Genomic DNA, 20,475 nt, shown 5'->3' with positions numbered 1-20,475 from the left:
CACTAAGTACAGAACATGTGCATCACCCCAAGAGGACACTCTGGACCCACAAAGTCCCTCCCCATTCCCCGCTCCCTTGACAACCATCTATTTACCCTAGGCTTCTGCAGACTTCCCTATAGGGAACATTTCACATCAATGGGATCACCCACGCGGAGTTCTGGGTCTGGCTTCTCTCACTTAGCATCTTGTTGTCCAGGTTCATTAATGCTGTAGCGTGTGGCAGGCCTCTGTTCTTCCTGAGGGCTACAGAACATTCACTCCACTGTATGGAGACGAGGCATTTTGTCTCCCGGCTCCTCAGCTGACAGAGATAGTGGGGCTATTCCCACTTTTTGGCTGTTATGAATGATATTGCCATGAACGTTCATATACAAGTTTTGTGTGGACCTGTTTTTGGATACACGCCTAGGGGTAGAATTGCTGAGTCATAGGGTAACTACTTTTTTTTTTTCTTAAAGATTTAAAAGTCATTTTTACACCCAACATGGGGCTCGAACTCAAGACCCTGAGATCAAGAGTCACATGCTCTACTGAGTCAGCCAGGCGTCCCCCAAAACCCAAACTTCCAGATTGAAGAAAAATGCTTTAATATATAACATACTCATCTTTTAAAAAATATTTTATTTATTTATTCATGAGAAAGACAGAGGGAGAGAGACAGAGACACAGGCAGAGAGAGAAACAGGCTCTATGCTGGAAGCCTGATACGGGACTCGATCCCCAGACTCTGGGATCACACCCTGAGCCAAAGGCAGATGCCCAACTGCTGAGCCACCCCAGGTGTCCCTAATATACTCATCTTTATACCAATGCATAAAACAGAAATTTTTTTTTTCTGGTGGAGGCAAAAGTACCCCTGGCCCACTCAGGATGTGGCCAGCGTCCCTGCAGCCCCAGGCACAATCACTGCCCCCAGGCAGAAGGGGGCTGGAGTATTTGATCCTCCCAAGATGGTTGAGAATTAGAACTTTGAGGATGGGGTCATATCAGCCCCGGCCCAATTCCAGCCCCAGTTCTATCTACCGCGAGCGAGCCTGGGACCTTGGGCCAGTCACTGCATCCTTGAACCTGCTCCCTCCTCTACAATGTAGAAGACAGCAGCACCTTCCAGGCATGAGCAGCGAGCAGCGTCTCACTTGGGGAGTGAATGGCATGGAGGGCCTGGCAGAGCAGCTGGACGGCACATACAACGAGGAGCATGGAGTCAGGGCCAAGGGAGCAGCACCAGGTCAGCATGTGGGCTTCTGGCCCTCACCGCAGAGCCTGTCATTACGGAATGCGGGTTGAACAGGCAGTCTGTGGGCTCCCTCCTGCTCTGATGCAGGACACGTGTGTGCTGCTTCTCGCACCAGCATGAGAGCACGAGCACACAGACGCACAGCCTCTCCACCAACAAACACACCAGGGTCTCTGACTTTGGCTATACGGCATTTATTGCAAACAGAATGTCTGAGGTATGAGAAGCTGACCCGGAACCCACGCCTGCCCAGGCCATGATGGGGCAGTCTGGCCTCACCCCACACCAGGCCCCCGGCACTATGAACCCAAAGCCGCCTGCCCAGGGCAGGGCCCCACACACTGAGGTAGCTGCATCTTAAGCCCCCACGAGTACAACTCCCCAGGCTTGCCCAACTCCCACACACATCCAGGCCTGGAGGGGAGGAGGCGGCAGAAGGCAGGCCCCCAACACACACCGCAGCCTCTGAGGAAAGGCACCTTCCTGCCCACCCATCCCAGGGGCAGCCCAGCCGGCGGCGTGGGTAGAAGGTGGCTGGCTGCCAGAGGCAGGCATGGTAGGGTGGGGAGGGGGCTGGCCAGGCTGGGGAGTCATGGCTGCTCCAGGCAGTCCTCAGTCACTCCCTGGGCAGCCAGCTCGGCCAGCACATTCTGCAGGTAGTTGGGGTCAGGGTAGCCATGGCCTGTCACGTTGCGGTCCATCTCTGTCTTGTGGTGGATCTCATTCCACACCACTGTGTCCGTCTCTCCTGTGGTGCTGGAAGTCCCTACTGTGAAGATAAGTCGCCTCTTCCAGGCTACCTTCAGCAGTTCCAGGACCTGCCGTGGGGAACGGGAAAGGAGGAAGGGTCTGGTGAACAAACCCAGGCCTGGGCATGGGTTTTTCCACCCAGGAGCAGCAGGGGACCAGTGTGCTAGCATTGGCTGTGCCCTCTTCCTTCCCTGGTCTCACCTGCCCCAGCAGTGAGGGCCAGGACGGCAGCAGTGGCCGCCCACCAAATGCCAGCTGTGGGCACACTGAGGGATGGAGAAGCCCTTTGTTTGATCCCTACTGTGAACCACTTGCAGGGCAGGGATTGGGCCACTCTCCTAAGTGACCTCATCTACAGTCCTGGACCTACAGCCCCATCTGTTGGGGTCCCCAGCTTCTGGCTCCAGTCCTAACTCCCCTTCCAGAACTCCACCTGCTGACCTGACTGCCCAAGACGACCCCCAACCTCAGAGGGCGAGTGCTGCCATCCTCTGTACTGCTCAAGCCACACCTGGGGCCAGGCTAACTCCACCCTACTTCCAAGTCAGCCTCTCCCTCCAGAGGGAACCCCTGCTTCTCTGCTCCCCCACGCTCAGCAACCTGCAGGCTAGGCTCACAGCAGCTAGAGGGAACTTTTTCATACCTCCAATCAGCACTACCCAGAGCAGCCTGTCCCCAGGCCTCATTGCCCCTACATGAGGCTCAGGCTCCTCCCCTAGACTCTTCACACTCTCCTGCCCAGCCTACCTCCATGACTCTCAAAGCCACCACTCTGAGCTCTTCTGTCTGCTTAAAATGCTCTCTCCCTAGTCTCAGTGCAGAGGTGGCTCAGTGCCGAGGTGGCTCTGCAGGCCATCCCAGTCACCCTGTTCTGTCCTGCCCCCACTCCCACCCCACCAATCTCATCACGCTAGCCTGACTGAAGACCAGGTGACCTGGCCCAAGAGGTTGCTGGAAGAGGCCTCCTCTCCCCTCTAGTCCTCTCTCTTGGGGAAGCATGCCTAATGCGCAGCAGTCCCTGGGAGCCCTAGAAGATGAGCTAAGCAGAGAAGGTATGGCCAGCAGGCTAGACCCTCCCTAAATCACCTGCTCAAATTGTCCACAAGCAGCCAGGGGGCCTACCAGCTGGGGGGCCCTCCCCAAGGGTTGCAGGGCCTTACCTTGCGGCCCTGGGCATTGTCTGGAAGGTAGCACTGGCGGGGAAACCCCCTGGCGGTGAACGGCTTCCCAGGGTTGGGGTGCTCCGGGCCCTGCAAGAAGAACAGACACTAGGAGTAGGAACATCCGGAGAGGAGCGCAGCAGCCCAGCCCACGCTAGGCCTCCTCTGCTGGGGCTATTCCTGTACTCAAAGTGACCAAATAAATTGGTGTCTCAAATCCTGCCCCTCAGAGACCCGACATGACACGGCCTCCCCCCAGTGACCACCTTCCTTGACCCCATGCCACTAGATGTGGCATCAGACACTTCTGCTAATGTCTCTCCCTTCCCTGATGAGACTGGAACTCATCAAAGGCCAAGGCACATGCTCCCACCCCGCTGGTGTTTGCCTCCAGGTGCTGGGCTCTGCGGCCTAGATGGCAGGGCCTCCTTCCTGACACCCTTACCCGTTGCTCAAGATGGAGCCACTGTGGGGCCTGAGACAGTGCAAATAGAGCAGAAAGGTAGGGGGCTGGGAACAGCAGAGGGCCCTTGCTCGTGCCCTCTGACACTCGGAGGCACACCATGTACACCACTACATTTCCCCCCCTGCTCTGTGACTCTAAGGCTGTCGGGAATGTTTTTTTTTTTTTTTAAGGTTTTATTTATTCATGAGAGACAGAGAGAGAGGCAGAGACACAGGCAGAGGGAGAAGCAGGCTCCACACAGGGAGCCTGATGTGGGACTCGATCCCGGGACTCCAGGACCTGGGCCAAAGGCAGACATTAAACCGCTGAGCCACCCAGGCGTCCCATGTTTTTTTTTCTTTTTAAAGATTTATTTATTTGCTCATGAGAGACAGAAAGAGAGACAGAGAGAGGCAGAGACACAGGCAGAGGGAGAAGCAGGCTCCACTCAGGAAGCCTGATGTGGGACTCGATCCCGGGACTCCAGGATCACGCCCTGAGCCGAAGGCAGATGCCCAACCACTGAGCCACCCAGGCGTCCCTTGTCTGGAATGTTTTTAAAATTCACTATGACCCACTGAAAAGACGTGGAGGGAAACCAGGGAAAAGAATGTTGTTGAACAGGGACACCCCACCTATCAGATGGGCTCATAAGGGTCCTGGTCTCCATTGCCCTGTTCATCCACCCCTCGCCCCCACACCTGGCCACCACCCATGCAAGAGGCCCAAGGCCCCAGGGCTCCTATCTGGGTCTCTACTGGGACCCTAGGGCCTTCTGCTCAGGTTCCAGTCTTATTCTCGCCACCAGAGCTGACCATGCACACCCAAGGCAGGCCTGGATCTGGCCACTGAGCTGGCCTCTCAAGAGCAGTCCTTACTGTTGGCATCTCCCTGCCCTATGGGGTTCCCCCATTATTCAGCCCCTCAACACAAGCACACAGCATTCTTCTTGTTTGTACATTCTTCTGCCCAATACATGCCCAGCTAAGATGTCTCCACCTCCAGGATGCCCTCCCTGCATCAGGAAAGGGCTGAAGGCCATCTCTTTGTTTCCACAGCCCTATAAGCTTATTCTACCCCCAGATGCTAGAGCCCTTTGGTTCCTGAGAGCCTGAAATTGGGAAGCCAGGGCATCCTGAGTGACCCAGGGATCAGACTGCTGGGAGAGGGGTGAAGCAGGAAGAAGAGTGCCCCAGAGTGAGAGGGACCAATTCCAGAATGGTCCAAGGAGGCTCCTCTTGTACCAGGGCCCCTTACCTGGATGCCGTGAGGAATGTTGTAAACTATGAGTATTGTCCCGCAGTCCTCATGGCCAGGGAGGGATACTTGGAACTTGAACACCTCCATCTTGCCCCGGGGTTGGGTCCCAGTTTTCTCTCCATAGATGGTTTTGCAGGAAGGACACTGCAAACTTCCGTCCTGAGACGAAGCAGAGCACCACAGACTGAGCCCGTGGCCCTGAGAGAGTGCCTAGGCACAGCCACCTGGGGCACAGGTGGGCTCACTGCTCCACAGCAGGTCCCTGGCTTATCACCCCACTCCCTCCTTGCATAGAAACCCGATCCTCGGGATGCCTGGGTGGCTCAGCAGTTGAATGGCTGCCTTTGGCCCAGGGTATGATCCTGGAGTTCTGGGACCGAGTCCCAAGTCGGGCTCCCTGCGTGGAGCCTGCTTCTCCCTCTGCCTGTGTCTCTGCCCCTCTCTCTCTCTCTCTGTGTCTCTCTCACGAATAAATAAAATCTTGGGCAGCTTGGGTAGCTCAGCAGTTTAGCGCTGCCTTGAGCCCTGGGTGTGATCTTGGAGACCCGGGATCGAGTCCCAAGTTGGGCTCCCTGCGTGGAGCCTGCTTCTCCCTCTGCCTGTGTCTCTGCCTCTCTCTCTCTCTCTGCTTCTCATAAATAAATGGATAAAATCTTTAAAAATAAAATAAAATCTTAAGAAAGAAAGAAAAGAAACCCAATCCTCACGGCTTCCCTGGAAAGATGTTCTACTAGGAGACTGGCATCAACTAGGCAAATCAGGTTTATGCACAGAAGAATCTATGGCCTGACAGGTTTCAAATCAAACAAAAAACCCTGTGACCTATCACTGCTGGTGCTGGCACCCTGGCTGGTTCAGAGAGCACAGGGATACTTCAGGGAGAGGAAGCCAGGCCCAATGGTCTGCCACATGACTCAGGTCTTTCTCTCTGTCCTCCTAATCTCCGTCCACTCTGGTTAAACTCCCCTGCAGGATGGCACCCAGGTGTCACTTGCCACCCTCAGCCCCCCAGTGGCCAACCTCTTTTCTGCTGCAGGCCAAGGCCTGCCGACATCTCAAGGCTGCCTCCTAGGGTGTCCTGGGCCCTCTGCAGGGCAGCAGCAGTCAGTCACCTGCTCAGATGCAGCAGGACCAGGGCAGGCCCATGGGCAGGTCACCCTGGCCCCCCGCCCATCCCAGGGACAGAGGTGTGGCACCTTATTCCCGTTGCAGTACATAGCCAGCAGACACAGCAGGTGGAAGGCATGGCTGCACTTGGCAAGGCGGCCCACTGCCACTGGCCCAATGGTCTTGCTGTGGGTCACGTCGCTGTACCCGGACACCACGGACAGTTTCTCCATACAGATGATGCAGTCCTGGAAGGAGACCAGCACAGGGCATGCTCACCAACAGCTTGCTGAGCCACAGGTGTGGAGGTATTCTTAATAGGAAAAGGCCTTCCTCTGCTGAAACACCAGGATTCTGGGCAGTCTGGTATCAGCTGTCCCAGAGGCTGGGAAGACAGGTGAGTCACCAGGATCTGTGCCCTCAAAGGGCTCACCACAGTCAAGGGGACAACAGACAACCACAAGCACAGGACACATGGGGGCCTTGGCAGTAACAGCAGCACAGGCCACACAGAGGCAGGGAAAGGGGAAAGAACAGGCAGGCTGCTGAGAGGCGAGGCCCTTGAAGTGGGGTATCACAAGGAAAAAAGGACAAGGTGAGCAAGGATGGGAACACACAGTCCAAGTAAAGGGCAGAGAATGTCGTGAAGCAAGAACCAGCAGAGTCTGGGAACAGCAGTGGCAGCCACCGGGGCCGAGGGGTAAGTAGGGTATAAAAGATCCAGACGGGACAGGACCAGGTCCCCGAAGGTTCTGATGGCCACACTCAGGAGCTGGGCTTTGTCTCACACGTCAGGGGCCTTGTAGAGGAGTTTTAAGGTTGGGGGTACCAGCACAATCACAACTGAGTGGCAGCTTGGAGGACAGGAGGCTGGCATGGAGCAGCCCAGGTATGGCAGGGCCACAAGGGCAAAGACAAGGACACTGATGTGGGTGCTGTCAGGTGGGAGCATAGACGGGGCTGGAGGGATGGTGGGAGACACAAGGATGGCCTCCAGGTTACTGAACCTTTATCACCCAGAGCTGCAGGAGAGTCCTGCACAGGCAGAGTATGTGGTTCTGTACTGGCGTAACTACACTTTAACCCATGACTCCCACCCACCACCCTCAAAGTCCTTGGAGCTCTCCATTCAAATCAGAGACCAGTGGCACTGTAGACCCCAAAACACAGCTCAGCACAGAGGATCGGGTCCTATTGAAGCTGCTATGAGGGTCTGCAGGCCCTGTAATTACAGGAAGGCTAACCAGCTCTCCCAATAGCCAGAGGGGCAGGGCTGCTTTGGGGACAAAGTCACTACTTTTCCCCAGCTCGGTCCTCGGGGAATGGGCAGGCTCTCCCATCCCTTGTCTCCAGGACCCTCCAAGGCCCCAGAGTGGCACAGGAAGAGGGCTACACAGAGGCCTGTGTAGGAGCCTTGCTCAGAACTACAGCTCATCAGCAGCAAAGCTAAAACCAGAATGCAGGCCCCTGAAGCCAGATCACCTCCTCTTGGTAAGGCCTGCCTCCCGTGGGAGGCTGGGTGATTAAACCCGAGTACCCGAAACAAGGCCGGAACCTTGTGAAGTACCCACTCAGCAGAGAAAGGCCAGTATTTTTCACCTCAGGAGCCACCCCTTGCCTCCAAACAAAACCAGAGGCAGCGTGGCTCCTGTGACACATACCTCATCTGAGGCCATTTTCAGCTCTTCTGTATACTTTTTTATCACCTGTTCTGGCTCTGGCTTTGGAGTCCCTCCTAGAAGAGAAAGGAACATCAGCGGTGTCCCAAGGGGTATGAACTGGAGATGCTGAATCCAGAGAGAAGGAGGACAAGGGAGCGGCCCAAGCTGCCAGGAGGGACGTTTAGAGGGGCCAAGACGGGAGGACTGAGTGTGCGAGAGGAGAGACATGGCACTAGCGCAGACACTCAGAGCTCTGCCTAACAGAGCCCTATCCGGTCCACCCGCTGGAGGCCCGATCCCAGAAGCCCTGGAGGCAGCTGGATGAGGACCAGAGACAGCTGCTGCTCATAGCCCTCAGGAGTCACAGACTGGGCCTCCTCCACATTCCCACACACTTCGGTCAGGAGGCTCTTCAGAGGATGCACAGAAAAGACAAACAGCAGCTGCTAAAACAAACTACTCTAGAGCAGGTTTTGGCAGCGCTGTTTCACTCAACTGCCACTACTCTCGTGAGAAAGCCGAGGCAAAAGTAGTTCCAGGGGCTGAACGTGCAGCGGCAGACATCTGTGCGCACGCCACCTGCAGACAATGCCACACAGACACATTCACCACAAATCCAGGTTTCTCTCTCCTGGCCCTGGGCTGTGAGGTTTCAGTGACACACCAAGCCCAGGAAGGAGCCAAGACGCAGCAGGAAGTGTGTTCTGGCCACCCCCTCCTCGGTGCGCACACACGCTCGAAACCAGGAGGGGCGACCCTGCACCTCCATCAACGCTGAGCCTGACTCCACATCGGCCCCCCCCATACCCCTAAAACGAGAAACTCCCCCAGTTGGTGAGAGAATTGGCCAGGCCCGGGTCTTCTCCAGCTAGAGGCAGTGGCAGAATGACAGAGAATGTAGCAAAGCCGTGCGGGAGCAGAAAGGGGGGCCTGGGGAGACCAGTGCAGCCGGGAAAAACCCTGGCAGGGCTCCTCTTCCCGCTTTGGGTCGCAGGGCAGGTCCTGCTTCTAGCCTCTGACCCCAGAAGGACCCTGGTTTGAACCCAAGCTCATAGCCACTGGCTACAAAGACATACAAGCCCGAGAGCTCCACAGCCAAGTGCCCTCAAAACTAGAGAAGGCCTGGGTGTGGCTGGGAGCAGGCAATGTCAGGGGTGATTCTGGCCATCCTGGGACCAAAGCACATCACTGGAATCTCAGTTCTTCACCTAATGGAGACCTCATCCTGACCCAAACTATGACTGCGGTGAGGGCATGAAGTGCGATTATCTGAGAGGCAGCTACGGGCAAAAGAATACCATCCCCCCTTCCACAAACGTATCCCCCACCCCCTCACTCACGCACCCCTCCTCATCCACATACATAAATGTCCCCACACTCCCTTCACGTGCGCAGCCCATTCATTCCCATACAAACGTATCCCCCACCCCCCCACACACACCTGACACCCCCGTCACACATGTACCCCACATTCCCATACATGCAAACCCTCCCTCAAATACAGACCCATACACACAGATTTCTAGGCCCCTGACAGTCACTGGTGAGAAAGCCAGGCCAAAGCACAATGACCACTGGCACTGGTAGCTGTCCTGGTAGCTGGGACTCTATTCAGAGACAGAGGAGGGGTGTCTAGAAAAGCTTGGCTACAGGCCAGTCTGCAGAAGGACCCCGGGACCCCAATTGCCAGGACTAGTCTCAGGCCCAACTTTGGCAAGGCCTGGCTCAGCATCCCATTTCCTAGCTCCTCATCCTTCCCTAGGTGGTCTTTTAGAACTGAAGGTAGCTTTCCAGGAGCCACATTTCTCTAAGGGGGCCAGCCAGGTGACCACCAACTCCAAGAAAGGGATATCTGAGCCCAAGAGGAAGGCCAGAGTGTCTGCCAAGAGCCTGTGTTTTTCCCAGGCAAGTCAGAATATCTCAGGAAGCTCTGGACCTGTCCTGCCCCCAAATCTGTTTCCACCTCCAAGGCAAAGGAAGAAGGAAGTGGGTCAAGAGCTCCAAGGCGTGCCTGACTGCCAGGATCAGGGTGAGGCAGGGAATGGGGTGTAAAGCCCCACCACTCCCTGGGCCTCCCTGTTACCTGCAGGGCTGGGGTTTGACAGGCAATCGCCATGATCAGGGTAGCCCCATGACCACGTGCTGGGTGCCTCATATTGGATTTTCTATTCCTCCCATGCCTGATTTACTAAGTAGGAGGTGCTGGCTTGTGAATGGAGGCACAAGCATGAGATCATGAAACAGGAGCCAAGACTGGCACCCAGGATGGCTGAGCCAGAGCCATGCTCCCTGCTCACCACATCACACTGAAGATCACTGGGCTTCCAGCAGTCCATGTATCTCCAGCCCAAAGATGGGAGGAGGCAGAGCCGCTATTGGCTTTCAACATAGCAGGTTTAGAACTTACTACCCACAGGACCCTTCATGTAGGTCTGGTTAAAACTCACAAAAGCTTCCATGGTTCTGAAACCCCTCCTTCTTGGCCATGTGATGGGAGGAGAGTGGTCACTGGGGGACCCCTCTGACGTAGTCCTGCATGGTGGCCAGAGAGGGCTGGGGGCCTTTCCTGAGACACATGCTGGACAGGCTGGGAGGGACAAAGTACCCCCCATTCCAAGCTGGCCTCGCCTCATGCCTATGTTTATAGTCACAGAGTCCTCAAGAATAGGCCCCTCACACTCGTACTGTGCCAGGAAGACAGGAGCTGAACTCTGGGTTTTCGGTGGTAAGTGATTCTGGGGACCCCCTCTGCACGGAGGGCAGGCAGAAGGGCCACTGAGCCCCTCTCCTTGGGGTAAAGGAAGCAGAGAAGGGCTGTGGGGTCAGAGAAGAGCGATCGATGCAGGAGAGTCAGAGGCAGCAAGACTCGCAGGCTTAGCAGAGGCCAGAGAGTATTTGTGAGCAGGACTACCTTTCATGGACATTTTCCTCAATCTCTTAACTGAGCTGTGACTTTTAGAGGCCAGACAGGAGGCGGGAGGGCTGGCAGGCTGGGGTGCGCGGCTAAGACACACAGGGAGTCCAATGGCTGACATCAGAATACTCGTCATGCCTACACGGGGTGCGAGATCAGACATGCAGAGAGGGGAGAAACGTTAGAAGGAGTCATTCGGCATGGGACGTCCACAAACCCCGGCCGAGTCCAGGTGGCACTGTGAATGACCAGCAGGACCCATCGATCTTCCCGAGGAATCGGCTGCTCGAGGCTCGAGGCAGCTAAGCTCCAGGCCAGGAAGCAGTGAAATGCCCAGCTCATCAGAGTCCCGCAGGTATCAGTACGAGCCACCAACCAGCCTGAGCTCACGGCAGGCAGGGAAGGAGGCAGGGCGAGGCCATTTGCTTCAGGAGGGCAGAGGGAAGGATGCCATCCCAGGAAGCCTCCTAAGGTGTTCTGAGCAGGATCTCCTTGTGCCAGGCACAAGGATATGGAAGGACACAGGCAAGCTATGGAGACAAGATCTCAAGCTCACAGTTCTCTCCCTGCACTCCCCCTGGCTGTGCCCTCTGGGCTCCTGGTCACCTTGTCACTCCAGTGGGGTGCTATTTGCTTTCTACACCCCATCTGGCCCATCTAGGTGTTCTTAGTGCCATCGCTAGGGTGAGCAAGCAGGAATGCTGGCTCTGGGCCTGCTTCCCCACTGAGGCATCCCCATGGCCCCTGTGGCTGCTCCTCTGACGCAGCACAGGCTCTAACAGACTTAGCTGTCCTAGATGGTAGCACCACGGACATACCATACCCATAGAGAGAAGGCCTCACTCAACTGGCGTTCCACACGCGGTCTTGCTGGACTCTCACTCCACCCCGCTCCCTTGGCACTCCCTGAGGACCTAAAACTTCCTGGCACACAGCCTGTCTTCCTGGTGGAGCCCCTATTCCTGACCCACAGATGGCCTTGCCATCCATAGCACCACCTACCCAAACCTCCCTGCCCTCTCTCCAGCTCAAAAGCACCTCGTCCACAGCTGAAGGGAGCTCTAGGCTCTCCTCAGTTACCTCCGTGAGCGGGGCTTGCTGAGTGCTCTGAATCAGGCTCAGGAGCAGGGTACAGAGGGCAGCTGGGGGTAGGAAGCAGAGATCTTGGATGGGCCAGGCAGATGGCACTGCCCATTCCAGAGGCAGTGCAGGTGGGAGGGGGAAATCTGCCCCTGGGACCTATCCAGGCCAGCCACCTTGGCCTCTTCTGAGAACAAAGACTCAATGTGGCCAACAGGCCCAGTCAGGGACAGAAGCAGAGGCCAGCCAGCAGCCTGGGCAGCACAGCAGAGGAGGGCAGGGTGCACTGTGGCGGCCACTTGCAAGAGACACCAAAGCACACATCAGAAGACCAAGGCCGTACCCTGAGCCCTCACTCATTGGGCAATGCGTTGCCACCAGTGTCTCAAGGTTGGCTACTCCTGAGCTCAGATGTGGGTTTTAAATGTTAGGCGGACTGAATGACAAGCAGGCACAGGGGGTGGGGAGCCACAATGATGGAGGGGATAGGAACAATGCTTTAGTAGAACCCTGGGCCTTTGCACTGACTGTGACCTCATCCCCCAGCACTCACTGACACACCACTTCAACCAGACGTTTCCCCAGGCGTCACCTAGGAGGAAGCTCTTCCTTGATCCCTCTATCTAGAAGGGCCACTCCTCCTCTGTCTCTGTCCCCTTTACCTTTAGTGTTCTTACTACGTGAAAGGACTTGTGTCTCTGTTTTGTGACAGCTGTCCTCCCTGCACTGAGCACCTAGGGCAGGGCCCAGTCAGAGGTGCACAGTATCTATCTGCTGGGGAACCAGCTGTACCTGAATGCTGCCAGGTGGCCTTTGTGAGGCCAGCATGAACACTGCTTCTGCCCTTGTCAGTGCAGGACCCTCCCCTGAATTTGAGTCATAGACACAGAAGTCTCAACTTAGAAGGCTGCAGAGCAGCAGCTCCTGCTCTGTGGGTCTGCCTTTTTTTTTTTTTTTAAAGGATTTATTTATTTATTTACGATAGACAGAGAGAGAGAGAGAGAGAGAGGGAGGCAGAGACACAGGAGGGAGAAGCAGGCTCCATGCCGGAAGCCTGACGTGGGACTCGATCCTGGGATTCCAGGATCGTGCCCTGGGCCAAAGGCAGGAGCCAAACCACTGAGCCACCCAGGGATCCCCTAGGTCTGCCTTTTGTGAGAAAGTGTGAAAATAACTCCACACCTACACTTCGCAAAAGCAACATCCACTGGACAGGACGGGTTGGGGGGATGCCAAGACGGACCATCATACCTTCCCAACAGTGGGGCTCAGGGACAGCCCCCTCACCCCCACACGCCATCACAAACTGCTGTCGTCCCCAAATAACTATAACTGTTTAGATGGCCATAGCTTCTCCACTTATCTGAGAGGATTCCCACTTAACCACTAGAGATCCAGAGAGATCAGCCCCTGTCGAGGTCAGATGTGTAAACACCTCCCCCCTTCTGACACCTTTGTCTCGTGACTGGGGCTCAGGTCCAAGCCTGTCCTCTGACTGGTCTTAGCAAGCCGGGTCCCAGCTCCACTTTTCCCCAGCTTCCCAGCCTTGGGTGGGCTACAGCAGCATAAAACACACACACTCCAAGGAGGGCTGGGCCATGCCACAGCCAGTGGAGCTGTCACCTGAGGGCACTGCTGGCCTGACCTGGAGGTAGCTTCTCTGTGGACTGCCTCTGTGAGGGTAGTGGGGTATACGGTCCTTTCACAGCATGACCAATTGTTTGCAATCCTACCCCAAAACCCTACATCTACCTCATTGTGGCCTGAGTACTCTTGAATCCATAAATGTGGCCCAGGGAAAGATGACATTCTCCTGACTCTACTTCCTGGGGGCTAGCTCAGGATCTCTGCTTCCCTGGCACCTCAGACTAGAATCCCATTGACAGGTACAAGGCAGAGTCTGTGTCCAGGGGAGATGGCATCTGGCTATGGACGCCAGTCTCTACTTCTTGCTGGCCAGGACCAAGTTCCACAATCTTTGAGGTCTGCTTCCCCAATGAGTAAAATGGAGGTTAAGAGACCTGCCTATCTCCAGGACTGACCTGAGAGCCAGGTGACAGCAGACACTGAGGACACTCTGGGATAGAGACTAAGAGGGTCCTCAATCTCAAGAGCAAAAGAAAGGGAGCAAGTGTTACTCAATCCCCAGACTACTTCTGAGCTGTGTTTAGAAAGGTTTTTATAGCATCTGTATTCAAGCCTTAGTGACTACAGAGCTGAATGGAGCTCAGCCATGTGCTGGCCACACCTGGTCACCCACAACCTTTCTCCAGTGAGACCACCGCCTCATACACGAGCATACACATACACACAACACACATATTCAGACACACACGTACACTGGTCTGACTCATGTGTTGCCACAAGAAGACCTAAGCTGGGGGAACTTTGCAATCACATCTCTGCTTCCTGTTCTCTCTGCCCCAGCAGAGGGCTGATGGCTGAGCAGCTGAAGTAGGTTCCAGAAGGCCCCACTCTCCTGTCTTCTATAACCTCTCTGGCTGGTACCTACATCTCCTTCAAAGGCTCTTCCCAGCATCCCACCCACAGTTTCTTTTTTTTTTTTTTTTTAAGATTTTTAAAAATTTATTTATCATAGAGACACACACACACACACAGAGAGAGAGAGAGAGAGAGAGAGAGAGAGAGAGAGAGAGGCAGAGACACAGACAGAGGGAGAAGCAGGCACCATGCAGAGAGCCTGACGTGGGACTCGATCCAGGGTCTCCAGGATCACACCCTAGGCTGCAGGAGGCGCTAAACTGCTGCGCCACCAGGGCTGCCCCCACCCGCAGTTTCTGTAAGCCCATACATTCCACCCATGGGGGCAGAGGCCATCCCATTCCACCCTAGACTGCTCTCCTGAGCTGCACATCCAAATGCCCACTGCCTCCGGGAGAACTCCCCTGGGCTAGGACCACAGGCAGTGCCCTCACCCCTTCCCGTACTCCCAACAGACTCGGGAGTGGCACAGTGTAACTGCTGTGAAACCAGCTTCCAGGGCCCAGAATGCCTGCAGCTGAGTTCCAGCTCTGCCAACGGCTGACTGGCTCATCTTGAGAAGTTTCTGGAATTCTCCAAGGCTCAATTTCCCTAAGTGTAAAATGGGTGGCCCAGTCAGCTGGGCATCTGCCTTTGGCTCAGGTCATGATCCCAGAGTCCCAGCATCGAGCCCCTGATCAGCAGGGAATCTGCTCCTCCTTCTGCCCCTCACTCTGCTCATGCTCTCTCTCTCTTTCAAATAAATAACATCTTTCAAAAATAAAATAAGGGACACCTGGGTGGCTCAGTGGTTGAGCCTTCACCTCAGGTTTGTGATCCTGGGATCCTGAGATCAAGTCCTGCATCAGGCTCACCACAGGGAGCCTGCTTCTCCCTCTGCCTGTGTCTCTGCCTCTCTCTCTCTGTTTCTATCATGAATTAATAAATAAAATCTTTTTTAAAAGATTAAAAATAAATAAATAAAATAGGAATAAAAGTTCCTACCTTCACAGGGCTGTTACAGAAGAAATGAAGGAAGATATATGTGAAGCCCCTACTTAATTCCTCAGTAATGCTGGCAGGCGCACACTGGGCCTTGTTCTATTCCTTCTCTCTTGACTCATCCAGTCACCAAGACAGAAGTTCTTGCCTCCACCACTACTAAGGCCCGAGTCAGGTGTTGGCTGGCTCCCCTGAGCCATGGAGTCAGACCCTGCACGGGTCTCCCTCCTCTAGGCCTGTCCCCTCCAGCCTCTGGTGCTACTACAGTGACTCACTTAACACATAGACTTAGGTTATCTTATTCTCCTGCTTCAACTTCACTATACTCCCCCGTCTATCTTTCTATTACACTTTGCCTTTCCCAATCATTAAAAAGTAACTTTCAGGGGATCCCTGGGTGGCTTAGTGGTTTAGCACCTGCCTTTGGCCCAGGGCACGATCCTGGAGTCCTGGGATCGGGTCCCACATCAGGCCTGCTTCTCCCTCTGCCTGTGTCTCCTGCCTCTCTCTATCATGAATAAATAAATAAATAAGCAAATAAAACCTAGTTCATTAAAAAAAATAATAATAAAAAAATAAAAAGTGACTTTCAGTAACTCCCTACCCTACAAAAGGAATTTTTTTTAAAGGAATTTTAAAAACAGTTCAAAGGTGTATGGTTAACATAAGATCAAGTTGGACTCAAAGCCACTTATTCAAAGCATATCTCCAGCCAAAAAAACTGAGTGCCCCAGAGGGCCCCTTCAGGAAAATGTGTAAAGTAAAGCACTTCAGGAGAGACAAATGACTCAAACCATAATTAAAGTGATGCTGAAATTTCAAAGATGGGGAAAAGTCTACACCAGGGTACCCACTGCCATTAGGCTGGCTAGACCCCCGAGAGACCAGACCGAGGGGTGCCCAGGCTCACTCACTGAGGGTACACAATCACTGCAAAGAGGCACTGCCTCCCCAGTCCGCCCCCCCCAGGAGCCCCTGTGGCTTTCCATGAGAATGGAGAGGGTAACGACCCCTGTCCCACAATCTCCTCCCATTCTCCCACTGCCTCCACATCCTGCTCCCTGCAAGACACAGCCTGTTCTGGAACCCAGGACCCAAGAGGGTGCCTACCTGCAAGGGCTTGCTGGACCCGGCTGGGCTTCGGCATCTGCATCTGCACCGGCAGTGCGGCAGGGATGCTCCCAGGACTGCTCACAGGACCGCTGGGGAGGGAGGCACTTGGGGAGAAGAGAGAACAAAGCTGAATGTAGGAGCCAACTTAGCAGAAACAAGAGCCAGAGCGAGACCAAGATACGAATACCCTGGCACTTGCTGGGGCCTTGATAGCTTCACTTTGTGTGGCCACTTCAGTGTGAGTGAGGACTTCTTGGTTTGTTTGTTTTTAATTAAAGATACTGATAACTGGAAAGAAGAGGAAAGAAATCTGAATTTTACCACTCTCAGACCCAGACTAACCTAGAGAAGCTGAATACTGAGGACGGGAAGCCCAGAGCCTGGCCCACCACCATGGCAAAACTCTAACAGGGAGAGTCAAACCCCAAGCCAGGTAAACAGGAAAGGGGGCATCATCAGCAAGCAGGTATAGGGCCAGGGTGGGAAAGAACATTGCTGAGGTGTGAGGCTCAGCTTTTTACAAGCTATCGAGAAGGAAGCTTTAACTGTCAAAAAAAAAAAAAAAAAAAAAAAAAGTTTTCCTGGACAATTCAAACTCTGAAGACAATCCTAAAAGAATTTGAGCTCACTAGCTTTGTCAGAATTAGGGCTTTATGGTACCTGGGGAGGGGAAATCCGGCAGAAACCACTCTCACAAATACTCAAGACCACTATTACCACTAATATGACCAATCAATATCAGGAACCCCGAGAAAGGGTGCTCTGAGAAGGACATAACACCACTTTTGTGGTTTCTGCCAAAACTGCATAAAACCTCAAGCGTGAGAAAGCAACTGACAAGCCCCAAATAAGGGACATTCAACAAAGTTAACTCTTCAAAAGCGTCAAGGTTATGGAAGATAAAGACGCCGAGGAACTTCTACTGAAGGGAGGACGGGGAGGATAAAGGACAACTGGATAGGAGGTGGAATCCTACAGGATCCTGGGACCGAACAGGAGCAGCACTGCACAAAGTGAAAATCGAGAAAAGTCTTTGGTTAACAGTAACATATTCATGATAGCAATTGTTTGACTTTACAAGATAAGGCAAGGAAGGGAGTTATGGAAACTCTCCATACTATTTTTCTAACTTTTCTATGTATCTAAAATTAGTTCAAAATAAAGAGATTAAAAAAAATAAGGGTCTTGCTTGCCACAGTAACTATGCTTGCTTGCATCACTCCCTTAGTTTTAAGCCATTATATTTTTCGTAATAATAAAGCCTCTGCCACTATGGTTTGAGGGGAGCCCCACACTGACAATTGGTGTAGATGGCCCCAAGATGCCTGCTGACCTGTGCTGCCTGTGCTGTGCTGCCCTGCCGCCCCCACTCACCTGCCACTGGGATTCCTGTATCTTCCAGTCCATCTCATCTCTGCCCATGCTAAAGATGGCAACACCAGAAGGGTTATGAAACCCTTCCAAATAGTTCCTACACTGGAGCTCCCCAAGGTCAGGGCCAGGTTGCATTCATCTGTTCCACTGGGCCTAGCCTGGAGCCCAGAAGATGCTCCGGAAATGATGGCCAGCTCCAATCTACCGTGCTACCCTTACAGCTGTCAGCAAACCAACAATGTGCCTGGTTCATGGCAAATGTTTCTGGAAGCAGCCTCGGATACTTCCCCTATCACCAGCGCCAGAGTCACAGATTCTGCTGGTGTAAACTACCTGGAGCTGGCCAGTTCTAATCCAAATCAGAATCTCACATTCAGCTGGTGCTGAAGCTTCTAGGGCCCCTGCATGGGGCTGGGAGCACGGCAGGTGTTCTAGTATTTGTCTGAATAGATGTTTTGTTTTCATTTCTGGATTGTTCTCCTACAAGAGAATCACCTGTGTGGTCACTCTATGCAGATCAGACTTCTTGCTGTCCTCAGCTACTCTCAAGCTCGAGAACAATGGACCTGGTTCTGGAGAGCTTTGATAATGTAATGGAAGAGCTGGGCATACAGGACACCTGGGCTAAGGTTTTGGCCCCTCTAAATTGTTCAATGTGGAACAACCAGCACACCCCTTCCTGAGCCTGTTTCTCCATTTTCATTTTTTAAAGGAAAGTAGATAATCTCTGATGGTCTTTGCAATTCTCAGGTTCTAGAAGTGAAGGACAGAGCCCTTTCAGGGATTCTTCATCTCCCAAGCCAGTTCTACAGAGGACACTGAACTTGAGCCCTCAGCCAGGAAGTCAGGAAGCTGAAGCTTGGCTCTACAATTCCCCCAAGTTAGTGGGCTACTCATCACTGGCTCAGAGAGGGTCCAAGAAGTGGGATCTTCCTTTGCTGGGAATAGGCATGTATGTGAGGGAGAAGGCCTCAGGTTCCGCCCCCAAGAACTAGAGCAGAAAGCAGGCATTAAGGCTACCACTGGGCACTCATTCTAGAACTGGGGCCAGGAACTGTAGCTAAGTTCTATGGGTCTCACAGTGTTGCCACTTCCCCTATCATTCATCCCAGTACCTACTCTGTAGGTATCCCTGCAGTGATAGGAGCAGGACAAGAATCCAGGAATTCCAAACATGGGGACTCTTGGGGCGGACAGGACCTTAGAGGTCACCAACTCCCCCTCCACCATCCTCAAAGGGCCCAGACGGGCAGAATGGTCCCCAGCATGGGCACTATTTGCCCAACAGAGCACCCTTCTCTGACAATTCCTCCCGGTCACTGCCTCCAGCAACCCTCCTGACCTCCCCTCTTCCTGGTACTACCTACTAGGCCCAACCTGGCTTTCCTGTCTGGGACTCTCTCCAGGAGCTTCCAAATGGGAGCTCAGAACAGGAGACAGGAGGACTTCCAGTCTTCTATGAAGGCAGGATGTGGCAGTCCCAGGCAAGCAGCAGAGCTGGGAGGCCAGAGTGAGGAAACACAAAGCCTCCCACCTGCTCCCCACAGGCCAGCAAGCCAGCACTGACCAGCAAGCCCTGACAACAGGTGCAGTACAAGGAGTGTTAGATGTGGGGTCTGGAGACCCCACTTCCAGCGCCACTCCACCTTAAACCTGCATGCCCTTGGCCAGGTTGAGTCCCCTTTCTGATCAATTTCTCTATCTGTAAGATGAGAGCAATTCCAAAAGGCCCCCAGGATGGTTGTGAGGCTCAATCTCCAGCCCAATACAAATGTTCACTGTTTCCCTGTTCTCAGAGAAGTCAAGGGGACACAGGAAAGCTGAAGGGCTGTCATGCACCTTCCTGCAAGGCCCCCCACGGAAATCCCAAAAACTACAAAATTAGAGCAAAGGGAAAATTCTGGTTTCCCGGCCCAACTCCTTAATCTCAGGAGGGGAGAGAATAGACATAGAAAGAGAACAGAGCTGACCCAAGGGCCTATAGCCAGTCAGAGGAAAGGTACCCTCCTTGGACCTGGGACTCCAAGCATGCAAGCCAGGTGGACTGCAGGAGGGAGTGTTTGCAGAGCCTGGGGGAAGAGCGGCAGCGAGAACACAGCAGATGGAAACAAACTGGGAAAGCCACATCCTAGGGCCACTTAGTGCATGGGCAAGCCACCCCAAGGCTTAGCCACGCCAAAGCTACAACAGACAGCCGGTCATGATCACCACCTCAAGTCATCAAGATGTTAAGCCACCACACCCTCTACTAAAGAAGACAAGGGTGTACGTGACACATTTCGGAAGGTTTTCTATCCAACATCATTAAAACACAAGTCTTGGTGCTGAAAGGATAAAGTTCAGCAACCAGGAAATTTTTTTTTTAAGATTTTATTTATTTATTCATGAGAGACACAGAGAGACAGAGAGGCAGAGAGGCAGAGACACAGGCAGAGGGAGAAGCTGGCTCCATGCAGGGAGCCCGATGCGGAACCTGATCCCGGGTCCCCAGGATCACGCCTTGGGCTGAAGGTGGTGCTAAACCCCTGATCCACCCAGGCTGCCCAGGAAATTTTCTTAAACCTGGCAGCTGAAGGCGGCACTGCCTGCTCAGAAAGCCTCCCAGAGCACAGGGAAATCTGTCAGCTAAGGTTTTATCCGGATTGAGCAAGAGGCGATCTGAAACCACATGGTTTCCAAAATAAAAACCACACGTGTTCCACAAATTTTGATTTTGCTCCTCCGCCTGTTCTTTCCAGTGGCTACCAGTAAATAAGGCTGGTTCTCAGGCTTCCCCAGCCCATGGTGCCCCCAGCCCCGCTGCCCTCTGGGGAATGTCCACCTAATGCAATCAACATTTGTTCAGCTTGGAGAATCAAACCACAGCCCCTAGGGAGACAGAGTTGTCA

At 53.8% G+C, this 20,475-nt stretch overlaps 1 protein-coding gene across 6 annotated transcripts in view; it reads right to left on the bottom strand.

The window, feature by feature from the left end:
* Positions 1-1,418: 1,418 nt before the first annotated feature.
* The window catches only part of DTX2 (deltex E3 ubiquitin ligase 2), a 38,793-nt gene continuing 19,736 nt past the window's right edge, over positions 1,419-20,475 (bottom strand). For 3 of the 6 annotated variants that reach the window (XM_026019571.2, XM_026019570.2, XM_072752920.1), the window contains 7 exons: positions 16,211-16,317; positions 10,535-10,675; positions 7,624-7,697; positions 6,052-6,210; positions 4,853-5,014; positions 3,151-3,240; positions 1,419-2,058 (listed from right to left, as the gene is read on the bottom strand). In XM_026019571.2, the coding sequence (XP_025875356.1) occupies positions 1,831-2,058; positions 3,151-3,240; positions 4,853-5,014; positions 6,052-6,210; positions 7,624-7,697; positions 10,535-10,675; positions 16,211-16,317 (961 nt within the window). In that variant the 3' untranslated portion in view covers positions 1,419-1,830. The remainder of the gene's footprint in view (positions 2,059-3,150; positions 3,241-4,852; positions 5,015-6,051; positions 6,211-7,623; positions 7,698-10,534; positions 10,676-16,210; positions 16,318-20,475) is intronic. The other 3 variants (XM_072752921.1, XM_026019572.2, XM_072752922.1) reach the window with 1 other exon arrangement.

The sequence above is a fragment of the Vulpes vulpes genome, chromosome 3, assembly GCF_048418805.1.
Source record: "Vulpes vulpes isolate BD-2025 chromosome 3, VulVul3, whole genome shotgun sequence".
In the NCBI taxonomy this organism is placed as follows: Eukaryota; Metazoa; Chordata; class Mammalia; order Carnivora; family Canidae; genus Vulpes; species Vulpes vulpes.
This window is presented reverse-complemented; position numbering and strand designations above follow the sequence as displayed.